The following is a 15225-nucleotide window of genomic DNA, read 5'->3' on the forward strand; positions in this document are numbered from 1 at the left end:
AAGCAAAGCAACGGTCAGCCACGATGGATCAAAGGCCTGTGCTAAAGCGTTGTGGCTTGAGCGTGCCTATTAGTGGCGTTGCCTGCTCTGCTGTAGATTCTAATGTGTTGTGGATGGCAAGAAACGTTGTGCACAAATCCGCGGACCGTAAGGCCGGGATGACATAATTATAATGAGTTAATAATTTTTCCTGAGTTATTTGATTTCGTGCATAATGTGTCCAAGTGAGACGTCTCCTCCTATTTCCAACAAAACAGGAGGCAGAATATGATATCATTCGAATGGTGGTTGGCTGGGATCGTGTTACGTAAATTCTGTTTTGACAGTGTTCTGGCTACGTCAAGCAGTTCCATTCACCACTAACCACACGGTTAGAACAGAACTTCACCACATAGCACGCTCCTAGCCAACCATCATTCCGAATGATATCATTCTATGTCCTTATTTGCTGAAAATGGGAGGAGGCGCCTATCTGGGACACATTATGCATGTCCCAGATAGGCTCCTCCCCCTGCCGACAGCGCCCTGCTTTAGAAGTTACGCTTTTTTACGAAACTCATTTGCATTTTCATTTTAATAATGAGCGCCTCCCACTCATCCACACGGTGTGCAGCTTGTATCGGACAGATACTTGTAAAAAAGAAATGTCTTCGATTGGTGCACCGCTTCGCGAATTATTTAGCCCGGGGATTTAACTGAGACACCCTGTATAGTCACGTATTATGTACGCATAGATAAATAGACTTACTTTTATTTTTTTATTTTCTGCTTATGTCTCTTTTTTATTGCCAAGGAGCTAACTTTTATTATTTCGATCTTCTGCTTCTGCTTCTTTTAAGTTTATTTCAATGTATCCTTACATTTTCTACAAACCATTCCAGCGTTCAGTTATGCGCATTACCGTAAAACACCATATCAGCTGACATGTAAACTGTAAATGTATTAACATAATTTGACTCATCAACCTGCTGGAACTGCTGTATTGCGGGGCTTGGTACTTTGCCAAGCTTGATGGCCTTTTGTCCTAATGCCCCCCAGTTGTATGACTGAAATGAATATAAACCTAAACCTAGCTACGCCATTTAATTTTTGCATCAGCAGCAAACATTTCCTCAAGTTGTGCCGTGTGCATTTCCCTCTTTGCTATCTGTCAGCGAAAGGACAAGTTCGACAACCTAGCAGGAATAATATGAAAGACAAAAGGTGTTGCAATCGTTCTCTGATTTGCCACCCTGACATTTGGACGCCATGGACAGACAGACAGACAAAAGAACCGATGAGAACAAACACATAGTTTTTGCCCGCCGAGGGAATAGAACAGATTCCAACCGTCGTGGTTGCTATACAGAGTGTCTCCCACATGGAATTCGGAAGTGGTATGCCTTTCCGATCACCACTACACTCTATTTTATCCATGCATCCCCGGAATTCGTTCTGTTTGTCTTCGCTGGCTGCTTCGTGTCAGCAAGGATTCCAGCCTCAAAGACGTGTATCCAGGCTGCCCCCACTGACGAGAGGAATGCACTTGCTGGGCCAGCACGTTCACAACACTGACTGGCAGGTTGCCAGTGTAGAGTTGTTAACGATGCTTGGGGTATTTGTCGCAATACGCGACAGAACATTCGTTTCCCTATGGGTATCCCATTTGCTAGCTCCCTGAATGAATCGAACGAAATGTGTGTGGGGGGGGGGGGGGGGGGAAGAAGAAACGAACTAACAAACAAGAATAAGTCGTTGTCTCCTATCGTATAGCTAGAAAATTGTGCTCGATTAGCAGAGTCAGCTTAGTATATCCACACACTCTCGAAACAGAACTCCACGACATAACACGTTCAAGGTCGCCCATTGCACAGAATGATACTCTTATCACTCCTGATTTGTCGAAAGCGCGGGACGTACGCCTTTTTGTGGCCCTTACCACAACCGTATAAGTGTCATAAAAAGGCGTACGCCTCTTCAATCTAAAAACTGGACTTCAGCGCATAGCACGCTCTGCGCCAACCATTGCAACGAATGATATGGTTATCGCTTCTGATTCGAACAGAGAAGGGGGGCGTACGCCTTTTTGTGTCAATTTGGATACATTATAATTGACACAAAAAGGCGTATGACTCCCTCTCTCCTCGAATCAGAAGCTATAACCCTATCATTCGTGGCAATGGTTGGTGAAGAGCGTGCTATGCGGTGAAGTTCAGTTTTTAGAGTGTTGTTTGCAACGACCTGGGGAGAGAAAGACACGCTATTAGCCTCCCGTTTTCAACAAATCAGGGGAAAGAACGATGTCATTCGAGATAATTGTTGGCTAGGAGCGTGCTATGCGGTGAAGCTCTGTCTTTAGAGTGTAGCACGCTCTGCGCCAATCATTGCTACGAATGATAGGGTTATCGCTTCTGTGCCGAAGAGAAGAGTGAGGCCTACGCCTTTTTTGTGTCAATTTGGATGCATGATAATTGACACAAAAAGGCGTATGACTCCCTCTCTTCGAATCAGAAGCGATAACACTATTATTCGTGGCAACGGCGCAGAGCATACTACACTTCAAAAACCGCATAGTACGCTCCTAGCCAATCATCCTCCAGAATGACAACATTCTCTATCTTGATTTGATGAGAACGGAGAGCGTACGCCATTTTTGTGACAATTATGAACTGCATAATTCCACAAAAATGGCGTACGTCAATCGTCAAAAATTGTTGGCACGAATGCTTCTGGTATTCATTCGTACCTGGTATTCAGTTTCGTATTCGATATGTCACCTGTATTGTGACAACCTATTACGTATCGAAGTACCCAGAATCGGTTTCAGTCCATATCATGGTAGGGACTGCAGTGGCAATATGGGGTCTGAATGAGTGAGTGCCAATATTTGGCCCATCTAGGGCAGGGTTTCATTCGTAAAACTGGGCCAATGTTGCCAACGTTTGGCCAGTCTAGAATGAGTATTGGCCTTCTGCTGCACAGCAAGGTGAACTAATACCGGTCCCACGCTGGACAAATATTGGATAGATGAGATGCCAGTACTGGCCTAATTGGTACAGTATGGGAAATACAGTGGCCATATCTTAACCGAAAACAGGCATACCGATACTCGTCCGCTCTTGGACCAGTTTGCAGTTGCACAATTGTGCCAATAGTGGCATCCCATCTAGCTAATATATGCCCTCTGGCATCCACATCGACCGGCTTTCATGGTGTGGTCGGCGTCTATATGTAGACCATACTGCCCGTTTTCGTCCAATATTGTTTTACAGACGGCTACATGTACACCACATATAGCCCATTTTCATCCAATATTGTTTGTTCGCCGGCACTGTGTAGACTTTCTTTCCCAATTTCATGCAATGTTGTTTGGTAGACGGCTATATGCAAAGTATACAGGGTGTTTCACCTAACGCATAAAAAATTCTAGTTGGCGACATACTTGCCTGAGGATTCTGGGACTTTCGACAATTACCTTCTAGAAACTTTTGCAACCATTAAGGAAGGCTTTGGACAATTTTTAATTGCGGAAAATTCATTTTTTTCTCAATCGAACTTCGAAAATTGCCAAGCGAACCTCGCCTTTTTTTCCCCTTCTTTTTCTTTTTTTTTTTTTTTTTTTGCAGAAAATTCCTCCTCGGATAACCGGAGACCCAACAAAAACTATGCGCAGTATCGCAACAGAAATACATTAGCAAAAATTCCGAGTTAGCGCCGCCTGCTTGATTATCGCAAAGAAGGGCCCCGCCTGCTTGATTATCGCTTTTGCGCAAAGAATTATTCTTTGCTCAAAGCAGAACTCCAGAAGAGGAAGTGTTCCCGCATTCATTTGTTTTGCCTTCTTTGTGATAAAACGGTTGTCACCAGCATCAAGGTCAAAGCGGGGGAAATAAAGATAAAACAAGAGGCGGGAACACTTCCTCCTCTCCCCGCACCTACCCTGCGCTCTTCTTTGCGACAATCAAACAGGATGGGCTAAAGCGTAATTTTCACTTTTTCCGACTATTTCTGTTGCGATACTGTGCATAGTTTCTGTTGGGTCTGTGGTTATCATTAGAGGACTTCATATTTCTGTAAAAAAAAAGTGGGTTTCGCTTGGCATTTTGCGAAGTTCAATTGAAAAAAAATGAATTTCCCTCAATTAAAAATTATCCAAGGCCTTCCTAAATAGCGGCAAAAGTTTCCAGAAGGTAACTGCCGAAAGTCCCACAATCCTCCGTCGAGTACGTCGCCAGTTAGAATTTTTATCACTTTAGGTGAAACACCCTGTATTATCAGTTTTCAGACAATATTCTTTGGCCGACGGCTGTATGTAGACCACATTGCCCACTTTCAGCGAATATTCTTTGGCCGACGGCTGTATGTAGACCACATTGCCCACTTTCAGCGAATATTGTTTGGTCCTCGGCTATATGCAAACCACATTGCCAATCTTCAGCCAATATTGCCTGTTTGCTGGCTATATGGCGACCATACAGGGTGTACCGGAAAACGTGTCATTGAATTCTAATTTTTTAATTAGAATTCAATGACCAGGTGGCGTAGTTTTTTAACTACGCCACCTAGAATCATGCGGTCAACGGCATTTGTTCGTACTAGGTTTTTGCCACCTCCTGATGTGAATGTCGTGTAACCTAAGTTTAATTATGTAAATTTTTGCGAAGTGAACTCGGAAATTTGTCAAGAAACACACATCCCTTTGGCTGCAAGTTTTTACTCATGGCTGTGTACCAACTACCCCAAATGTCTACCTTGGTGAATATTGACCAGTTGTTGGCAATCTTGGGCCAATATTCCCATGCTGCAACAATTGTTGGAAGAATGATGGTAAACATGGTCCATTATACGACCGGTAGTTCCAGTGTCCTAACAGTAATGGACAAAGTGAGTGTATTGTCTGGGTCCCAATAGAACCCATAAAATCACCCCCCCCCCCCCCCCCCCCACGGTGTTCGGTATTTGCCGTCGGAAAAAGTAGGAGCCTTATAACGTAGTTCAGACAGAATCTCGTTGTTGACGTGTAGCAGGGTGCCTATACGATTCGTGCATTCTTTTATTTTTGTTTTCAATGGAATAGCAAGTCGACTTTACGTTTGTCTAACGTTTCCTATGCATTTTTATTCGAATAATGAACTGTATATAACTGAATATCGAACTGTGCCCTATATTTTGCCTGGTCAAGTGCCAACATCCAATGCCTATACATTATTTCCCTATCTCGCTTTTACGCAAGCCCACAGATTTACGCGACCACGCGGTTCGCTCTGCGCATAACGCTGCGCAATACGTACCATGTTCGCGGCCTTTAAAATGACAGCTTGGATTCCGTCGACTGATTTTGAGGTTAGAGTTTATTCCACAAACAGTTACGTGTAGATATCATATGGAATTTCTTTCAACAGAACCTCATTGTTTTTTAGGTAAATAAGAAAAAAAAAACAGCATGTTGCCATCCGGTTTCGGTTTCACTGTGACGTAAACATGAGCCACTGCACTTTGTCCTGCACAAGGTTTTGCGACTGAGACGAAAGAGTCTGGGGACTGTATTGAAATATTATAAAAAGTAACCAGCAAATTTAGCCTCGAACGGGTGACTTAATTGATTGCTCAACCGAACAAAAACCAGAACCTACAGACAATGTTGTCCCGGCGGCGAAAGCACTGGCTATAAATTTTAATTATAATTGGCTGCGGATTTGGTTGAAATATTTTGCACAGTTACTCTGAGCATATCAAGAGAGCAATATATAGATAAGCATAAAGCACATAAAGTGCAACACATGCGACATGCCACAACACACGACAGGACAGGCCGCGGCATCGTCGTGTGTCGTATGCATTTCAGATGAGATGTAAGAGAGTGCGTTGCTGTAGCCCTTTGCGAGTGGTAGAGCGAGTCGTGCCAGCGTGCATCGGTAGCACATTTGACCTGCAATCAAGAAGTGTAAGGCCTGTGTCCTTGAGCCTAAACGAGATCCTGACAATCTTTCGATGTTCTTAGGCACTTTGAGACTTGTGCTGCGCTTGTCCCTTCGTGTCCCTTTGTGTGTTGTCCCTTTCGAAACGGTTTAAACCGGTTCGAACCGATATTTTGTGCTGCTGCGGAGCTGAACCAGAACCGAACCGACAAAAAAAAACATCTGTTCCGATCTCTGCCACGGTGTTCCTGATAGTATGGTGGGCTAGAAATACGGGTGTGCCAATCGGCCTATCCAATGCATGGGAAAGGGGGGGGGGGGGGGTCCCTCAAATGAAGGATAGATCGAGTCGTCGCTCGCAGAGAACCATGCGGATTCGCCACGAACTACAAAGGAAAACTAAGTCTCCGCCTGTGTCTCCGTGTAAGCAATAAAACATTTTTGATGTCGAAGCTTTCTTCAGCGGCAACTGCTCCTTCTGCTTGCATTTATGGTTGTCAATTAGGGGACAGTACGTCGAAGTCGTCACGTGACAACGGCAGACGGGTGTGCCTAATGGCACACACCTGAACGTCTCGATGTGATAACACATGCCATGCTGTGGATGTTCGTTCGTCACCATATCAGTAAAGCGTGTGGGCGTGTACATGCTTTGATTCCCAAGTTCGATGAACAAGAAAATAAATAAGGAAAGAAAAAAACGCTATCTCGTCTACTTCTTGCTTCGACAGGCGCAAAATGAAGGGGTTCTCATGGAATAATATTCCACTGGTGAAAATATTTCTAACATTTCTAACATAGAGTGAGATCAGTAGACAGCAGAATGGTTCCTGTTGTGGTTTCGCAGTGTACTAAGGGCCACAACAGATGTTGTTCGTCAGTTTGTGATACTATATGAGCGACTCGAAAGTATCGTCGATTCGCCTATCTTCACCTGCTGAGAATCTTTGTCACAGTTTTGCGGCGTTTTGTATGAAACCTGTCCGTCGTGCCGTAAGTCATAAGTCGCAAGACATGCCACTGTCGTCATATGGTACTGTGTTAATGCTTGATAAAATAGATTGCTATATAGAGTTTCTTGTTTCGTCGGGCTGCCTCAGTTCAAAAGCAAACAAATAAAAAAGCAGTGAAGGCCAGCCGCGGTGATACCTGCAACAAAACAACTGATAACGAGTGACTCGTGTCCTTGTTTGTCCGTATCGCATCCCAAGCACTGACATTCGCACACCAGCGCTCTTGGGCAAACTGTAGTGGGACATGACGTGACTTAGGAAAATCCGCCAGAGCGCGGCCCTATCGCGGATTTCAGCGTCCCTGGAGCATCCTTCATTTTTGGGTAGCTGAAAAACTTGCCGGTTGGCACACCCGTATTTCTAGCCCACCATACTGATAGGGCGATCCAGGATATTACGGGAAACGGAAATCAACCATTCACGATCTGCTGGCCCAGATAGCGATAGTCATACCACTATTTTCGTTCACAAGCAGCACGGGCTGCTGTAATTGCCCACTCATGGTGGAAGCACGGTAGCGAGGCCAGGAAATTGACGAACTTCTAGGCATCTCCGTAGTGGTCATTTCCGCGGGGGGGCACGGCCCCTCTTGCTCCCCTCTCGGTACGCCCATGGCTCAAACCGTCCGTGTGTTTCTTCTCGTGTCTTAATCGTCCCGAACACAAGGAAATTTCACAACTCGCTTACTCCCACTTGGTTTCATTCCGTTCCCGTATCTCCCAAAGGCCTTCATAGGTCGCGTGGTACAGATGATCTTGACCAAAGCCATGATCTTGACCAGTTAAGATAACCGCCTTGCACGCCGACACTGGGAGGCTATGTTGCACGCGATCAAACCCCGGCACCGGCTTACTGTGTGTGTGTGTTTTCCGTGGTTCTTCGTCAGACCTTTCCTATGAAGTAGGCCTAGGACGCACGATCCCCTCTCGAGCAGCGTGCCGCCAAACCGACAGCAAATAGCTCAACGCTACCACAACTAAAAATGTGTTCATTCCTCACTTGCTCAACGCGTTTCTTGCTAATGCCCTTTTCCTTTCCTGCTTTCTATTTCCTCCAGGCTCTGCGGGCAAGAGTGATTGTGGTTTCGGTTTCATATTCGCCGTTTTATCGTATTGTCACATCAAGATTCATTACTTTTTACATAACAAATTTTTACTGTCGATTTTATGTGAACTTTTGACAATTACGATTAATCACCCCCCGCTAAATAACAATTGCCGTCGCACTCTCTTGGTGGTGCGAAAGAGGGCTGGCATTGACCAACAAGCGGAATCCACATCTGGCTACATTGGGAGTCTGTTTCCAAAATGGCGATGAGTTTAGGTGGTAGGGCTCCAGTAAAGCGACATAAATGGTCGTTTGCTTTCTCCCCGAGGTACGCAATGGTTGCTTTTACACGGGAGTAAGAAGCAAGCAAGCTGGTGTAGCGGTCTTGTAGGTAACATACTCCTTGGATGTGAGGAGAAACACAGAAAACGCACACGTGTGGGTTTCCTCTGTTTCTCCTCGTACTGCAGGAATATGTTGCCTACAAATGGTTGGTTGATTTTTTGGCTGTAATACCACTTATGACCACGTTAAGTTAACCCATATTGCTATGATGAAATATTTACTCAGGTACGCAACCGTGCATGTTGCAATGTACCGCAGAAAAAAACTGCATGACGTTGCAGCATTACCGCACATTGCAAGTATCGTTGTTCGCGCAGTATAGTTAACTGATACTTATCGTTGCATTCGCAGCCTATTTTGGCAAGTAATGTATTTGACATAAAGCATTACAGAATGCTTGAACGGTGAGAAGGCACTGAAAATAAGCTTTTTTCTCTTCTGATTCAGGAGAATTGAGCGTGGCACAGAACTGGCATCTCCCCCAGGTTACAGTTCTTCATTAGGGCCAGGACACAATGAAGCTAGCCGTGAGACAGAAGCGAATTTAATTGTCAAGGTATGCATTCCGGACCAATAGCACACTTCTCTGTGCTGTTGCACAGTAGAGAACTTCATCCTGTGTGTGGGTTACAATGTGAGCTGCAACCCTGCAAGGTTTCTGCAGTGTCCTTCCTACGATAAGAGACAGACTGATGGCATATTCTTGAACTCCAGGCCAGAACACAACTGTTAATGCTAGAGGAGCTTGCTTTTTCCTTCTCAAGAGGATGGTGAACAAGCAGCCCCATTTGCCTTCACACTCCAACATGCTCTAGCCTTGGCTGCAAAATCACTGTATGCAGCGCTTCCCAATAGGGCTTTTTAGTGCTTGTATTTATTTATATATATATATATTTTTTTTTTTTTCAGAACAGTAAGTTGGGAACACAGATAATTTTGTGATGTAGCAGGACACGACAAATATTCAGTGCTCAAAGTGATGAGAAACACACAGATGGCAGTCCTCCTAGTTAGCTGGTGTTATGAAATGTTCATGTAGACATCAAAGTTGCTATTGCAAAATAACTTTTTCTGCTTTCCAGAAATCTTGGGACGTTGCACTGGCACCGTGGAAACAGGTTCCAATGAACCTCTTTATTATGTACATGGCTGGCAACTCTATCTCCATGTTTCCCATCATGATGGTGGGCATGCTGTTTCTGCGGCCTGTCAAAGCTCTTGTAACCATCCAGTCCAGTAAGTCCAATAGTATTGTGCATAACAAAAATGTATCTATGGAGGGGAGGGTGGTACAGCTTTTAATGTCAAATAATTTTATGCCCAAAAGAGATACTCACTGTTTAAAGAATTTGTTCCATTTTTCTCCCTGGCATGATTCAGTCATTCCTTTTTGTTTGTTTATTTTATGTGATATTATAATGTTTATTTCCATTTCCTACTTCATTGCTTACCTCACACAAAAATGTGAGGCTTATGAAGATCACTGCTCTGACCTAAATATTTTGCTACTTAGTTTCTATGGTGCACAGAAAGTAGTGGGGCACATTGCCAGAGGTCTGCATGTGTGACTTCTACTCACTCATGCCCACTCATTCCCTGCTCATCTTTTTATTTGCTCACTTATGCTCAGCGCATTCACCACATTAAGCATGAGTGAGTTTTGCCAAGGTATGCACATGACTGAATAGGCATGCCAGCTAAATGGACAAATACATGTTGTTTCTTCAAATGACAACCTTCTCCAGCCTTATTGCTTGATGCTGAAAACACTCTAGCTAGGACTCTACATTTTCAAATAGCAATAAAAAGAGACCAGTTGTTTTATTTAAGAAAAATTTGCTTTCGTGGACACTGTCACAGATGCATTTTTTTTACTTAATATTGCAAAAGAAATGCTTCTGGTACACAACATACATTGTACATGCTAACTCCACCTTCATTCATTCGTGGTTCGTATTTTATGGCAAGTATAACGGAAAAGCAGGGATAAAAATGTTTGGGTGGTAGCCAGCACTGAACTATGCATATCTTTTCTCATTTTATTACAGGCTTTTCAGGCAAGTTTCAACCTCTTACTTTTACTCTGGTTTTTCAAGCTTACATGTCTAAATTTCTTCCAGTAACATGTTATTGCACCTGAAGTGCTGGAGTGATGTCTGGACAACCATTTAGTAGCTTTGTAGGGGCAGTCGTGTAACCCATGGGAATTCTCATAAGGCTATATCTGCTTGAGCTTTGTGGAATGGCATTTAACTATTGTTTCATGTGGTTGATCGTAGCCTTTCAGGTGTTTTTCACAAGATTCTGCACCAAAGTCTGGCCCATTGCCAGCCAGTGAAAACCACCAACTCTGAATGACGCGCGTTGCAGAGTGCATGTCATACATACTGCTGAGGAGGGGGCATACTGCCTATTTCAAATTAGCATAGTCTAACACATCAGATGTTTGAAATACATAACTTGGTTAGGTGTAATCAGCAAGGCAAACATAACTGACTTTTAGCCCGCATATGTATGATGGCTGCATAGGCTTGGTGAATCAAAGAACTGACTCTGGTTGCACCCTCAAATTGGTTAATATGATAAGGCAATTCCTTTAAAATTCATGCATGCTCATGTATGCCTACTTGTGTGCATTTTATAGCTTTCAAGATGATTGAAGGAGGTCAAGCAATTCTTCAGAAGATAGTGTACCTGTTTGGAAACCTGGCATGCCTTGCCTTAGCATTGTACAAGTGTTCTTCAATGGGATTGCTGCCGACACATACATCTGACTGGCTAGATTTTGTTGAACCACTTCAGGTAGGTGTGCTAAATTTGAAGTGTTCCATGCTGCAAGAAGGGTTCTGGCTTTTCAAATCAGTCTGGTAAAATTAGACCAGGCTTGTACAAGGTACTTAAACAGGGCCAGCGAGATGGGGGGGAGCAGCCGGGGAAGGTTCCCTCGGGGCCTGGGTCGCTTCAGGTGCCAGCAGGACCCAACACCTGTTGTAATCATTTGGCTGGCGATATTCGCGTTTGGTTTGGTCTCGTCATCACAAACGATGTTGATTGAGTAATGGCTGAAGAAACTAATGCAAATGCATATTTTCTGCCCTGTGATGCTTGCCTGTAAATAAATATTTTGGAATGAATGAGCCTCTTGAGTTGATTGACATGTCTCAAAAAGGTAAAGTAAAGTGTAACAAGCTGCCAGGGGCGGATCCAGACCCTCAGTTTGGGGAGGGGGCAGTGTCTTTGTTTGAGCGTGTAGTGGGGGGGGAGAGGAAAATCCAGTGTATAATCTGACTTCTTGGTGCGGGGGGGGGGCGATCGCCCCCTTGGATCCGTCACTGCAGGCTGCTTTCTTTCATGCTGTAAATTAGGTGTAGGTACTAGTGGACATACCTTCAAAGAGGAAGGATTCTTAAAACCTTTTATCCTTTACAGAGGATCGAGTATTCTGGTGGTGGCATCATCTTGACGTGATGTCAAAAAGCGGTCACAGGTGCTATTTCCTGAGTCATAAAGTATGGCATGGAACCTACATACTCTAGCTTCATTTCTGTATTAACAATGTTGTGGATTGTACTTGTGACACACAACTTTAGGTCCTGCTCCAGTCTACCACTTAGCAGGTGTGCATTGCTACTAGGTTTTTGTTCTTTCATTTATTGGCCTTGTAGTGAAACAGTTGAATGATCTGCTCAGCAAAGCTGGTGCTTCCAGTACATGCATCTAATATGAAACAATCTGGACACTTCTGGGTCATGAACCCTGTACGTGCTGCATTGACAAGAAAAGTAAAATATGCTTCTTTCTCGAGAAATGGCATCTGTCACACATCAGCATCACTTGGTACACTTTCAGTGCAGTAAACATAGGGCTTAAAACATCTGGAATTTACACATTGAAAACACTTGCTCTCATGTTTATGTGTGTCATCTTTGTCACAGTTGTCAGTCTTGTTCTCTCCTAAGTAGTTTCTTCTCCACCTAAGTAGTTGCTTGCTGCCTGTCACACTTTCACATTGTAGGTGTTCTGTTGTAGTCAAAAAATAATTTTTGGACCTGAGTCACCAGCTTCTTTTCTATCAAGTTGTGTCGCCACATCCGGATCTTTCAATGTAGCTAGCTGCCTTTCAATAATCAAAGTCAATGCACATTCACATCTCCCAATTAGTTTCTTTGCATACACGAACTAATATGTGCATATACACTATATCTCTCTTATTCGAAGAGCTGTATCATATTTATTTCACATTTCTGTGGCATAGAGCTAATTTACTTTGCTGAGTAGACAAATGGAAACATATGCTTACTGTCAAAATTGTTGGGTGCATCTATCGAAACATCAATGTGATACCCAAAATATATACACGATGTGTGTGTGTTTTTTTAGCCTTTGCAGAATTTTTATAAAGAAAGGCCATAAGAGCAGCATAGATATCCTTTTGCAGTTGAGTTCTACAGCCAGGTGGACATCCTCTCGAGAAAAGTGTGCAACTACAAGATGACTAATTACTTAAAATTCGTTAATTAACTTAATTAGTCGATTTGAGGAAAAGGTGAGATGGCAGATTGAGAGACCACCCTAGTTGCAAGCCATTTCACGTTTAACAAATCTGGAATCACACACCTGTGTTACGATATCTATCCCTGAATTGATATGCAAATAAACCAAAATCAAAACTGCGGCGACTGGGAATGCGGGGAGTACTGCACTCATTTCATGTCGGAGGGCCACGTGATTTGGAGCGATGGAGATGATTCAAGTGGATGCCGCTTTCCGGCCCAGATAAGCCTGCATAGGTGAGGGTGGCGCGCTCCTCAGGCGCGCTTTTTTCGGTTTCAGTTCATTTGCATATCAAAATTTGGGGATGGATATTTTTAATCTTAAATTTTAATCATTTAATATCATCGTAAATTTAAATCAGGGTTTTTTAAACATGGACTGGCACTCAACAAGGATAGTCTCTCAACCTGCTATCTCGCTTTTGCCCAAAATTGCCCTAATTAGAGAGTTAATGAATGAATTTCACGTAATTAGTCATCTCATAGTAGTTACATACTCTCTTCCAGAGGATGTCTGCGTGGCCATAGAACTCAACTGCAAAAACATCTATGTTGCTCTCACAGCTTCTTCACAAAAATTCTGTGAAGGCTAAAAAAAAAACACCCTGTATTCGCTGCATTTGTTTATATTTTTTCTGGGTTCCTTCTGCCATTAGATGAACATGAATTTGGTGCTGCTTACTAGCACTAATGTCAGTGAACTAAACATTGATTGGATTATCTGTAAGTGAATAATCCAATATATTATAATTATTTTATCTCTAAGTGGAGACAACACAAGCAGGACTCATATTTTGGGTGCAAAATGTAATGCACTATGTACATTATGATTGAATAAACCTCTTGTGCAATGTTATGAAGACAGCAAACAAAAACGTTGTTCTGCCTAAAGGAATTTTGGATTAATCATGTATGCTGAAATTCAGAGCTCGAGCTCCAGCTTGTGAAAAAAAAATCTAAGCACAAATATTAATGTATAATGCTGTGTTTGAAAATATTCTGTGTGGGACAGCATACTACAACTCATTCCAGGATATTGCCAGCGTTGCATAATGAACATAAGTACGTAGTACTTTTATGGCATAAAAATGTGGCACATTCTTATCACTGTTGTACAGCGATCATGCACATGTCTATACCAGTTGGATCATATATGAATAGGGCCTTGTGCTTTAGGGTTTTATGATTTTTGAAAACCTGGGGCAAGCATCGGGTTTTTATCTCAGAAGCTGTAGAACAGGTAAAGTCAGGTGGAAAATAAAAAATGAATAAGAGAAGAAATGAATTTCTGAATAAGAAAAGAGTACTACTTCTCGCATTGTAGATGAGCACGAGACGGGGAACAGCTGTGCTGAATACACAGTGCTTAGCGTTCTGCAGTGCCGGTATTGGTAGCTAAATTGGCATTTTGCCGATTTAGTTTTTCGAGGGTATTTTGGGGTTTAACCCTAGAACACAAGGCCCTACATATGAATGCAGCAGATGGCCCTGGGAGCTTGGCATGAAGACTGACGTTTCCAAAATTGTCTTACTTTCGTAATGTACCTTGAAACAAAAGGCTCCTTACTTTTTCCTCATTCCTACACTTGACGTTTTTTTTCCTTCAGTGCCCTTCCCAAACTTTGGATCTGACACTGTTTTGTACTCATATTTCGTTTTATCTGTCTGGCTAATATTTTTCACCAGTGCTGTCTGCAATGCTTCAGTGCTAGATGCATGGCACAGAACAAGGGGTTGAGTAAATTTACTATACTCACAGACAGAGCAATCTCTACATGGCTGCACAGCCAGTGATACGTATAGAAATAGTGAACCATGCACGGCCTGCAAAAGTTAAACTTTGCCCCAGTTACCTTGACCGTCACAGCAGGGTAAGCATCAATTTCATGACACTTTTCCATTGTGTTTCAAATAAATGCTATGTGATTCACCCCAAACTTCACAATCGATTGCACAGTTCCCTCAAGAGTCATTTGAATTTTTCTTTTGTAAACTCCATTGTTGTGAACAATAAGGAAAGGTAATCAGTGTTTACACCCCATGAATTCAGGTTTGACTATCGGGAATGGTGTAATGTGTACAAGCCCAGGCAATCTGTCTTTCATGGAGATGTGCCAGAGAGGAGTTTGCACTGGGGGCACATGGGAACAAATGCAATGAGCATTAGAGTTTTATGTGGTAGTCTTCTTTTTGTGGGCAAGAGGTGAGGAGTAAGATCAGCCCTGCTGCACACTAAAGGGCAGTGGACAAAAAATGTATACGAGTGAAGTGTCGATCAAGTTGCAGTCGTGTCTCTATTCGGCGATGCTTTCGGACAGCCTGGATATAGACGTTCACACGTGGATTTCTTGCGCCCGGTGGATACAGGGC

General features: G+C 43.1%; 1 protein-coding gene across 1 annotated transcript; it reads left to right on the top strand.

Annotated features, from left to right (window-relative positions):
- The first annotated feature begins 8182 nt into the window (after window positions 1–8182).
- On the top strand, window positions 8183–13711 carry LOC135378015 (ER membrane protein complex subunit 4-like). The gene is made up of 5 exons (XM_064610829.1): window positions 8183–8285; window positions 8750–8858; window positions 9385–9538; window positions 10947–11104; window positions 11732–13711. Exons 1-5 carry the CDS (start codon window positions 8218–8220, stop codon window positions 11768–11770), a joined length of 528 nt encoding a protein of 175 aa, XP_064466899.1. The 5' UTR covers window positions 8183–8217; the 3' UTR covers window positions 11771–13711.
- The last annotated feature ends 1514 nt before the right edge of the window (window positions 13712–15225 follow it).

The sequence above is a fragment of the Ornithodoros turicata genome, chromosome 1 (assembly GCF_037126465.1).
Source record: "Ornithodoros turicata isolate Travis chromosome 1, ASM3712646v1, whole genome shotgun sequence".
Taxonomy (NCBI): Eukaryota; Metazoa; Arthropoda; class Arachnida; order Ixodida; family Argasidae; genus Ornithodoros; species Ornithodoros turicata.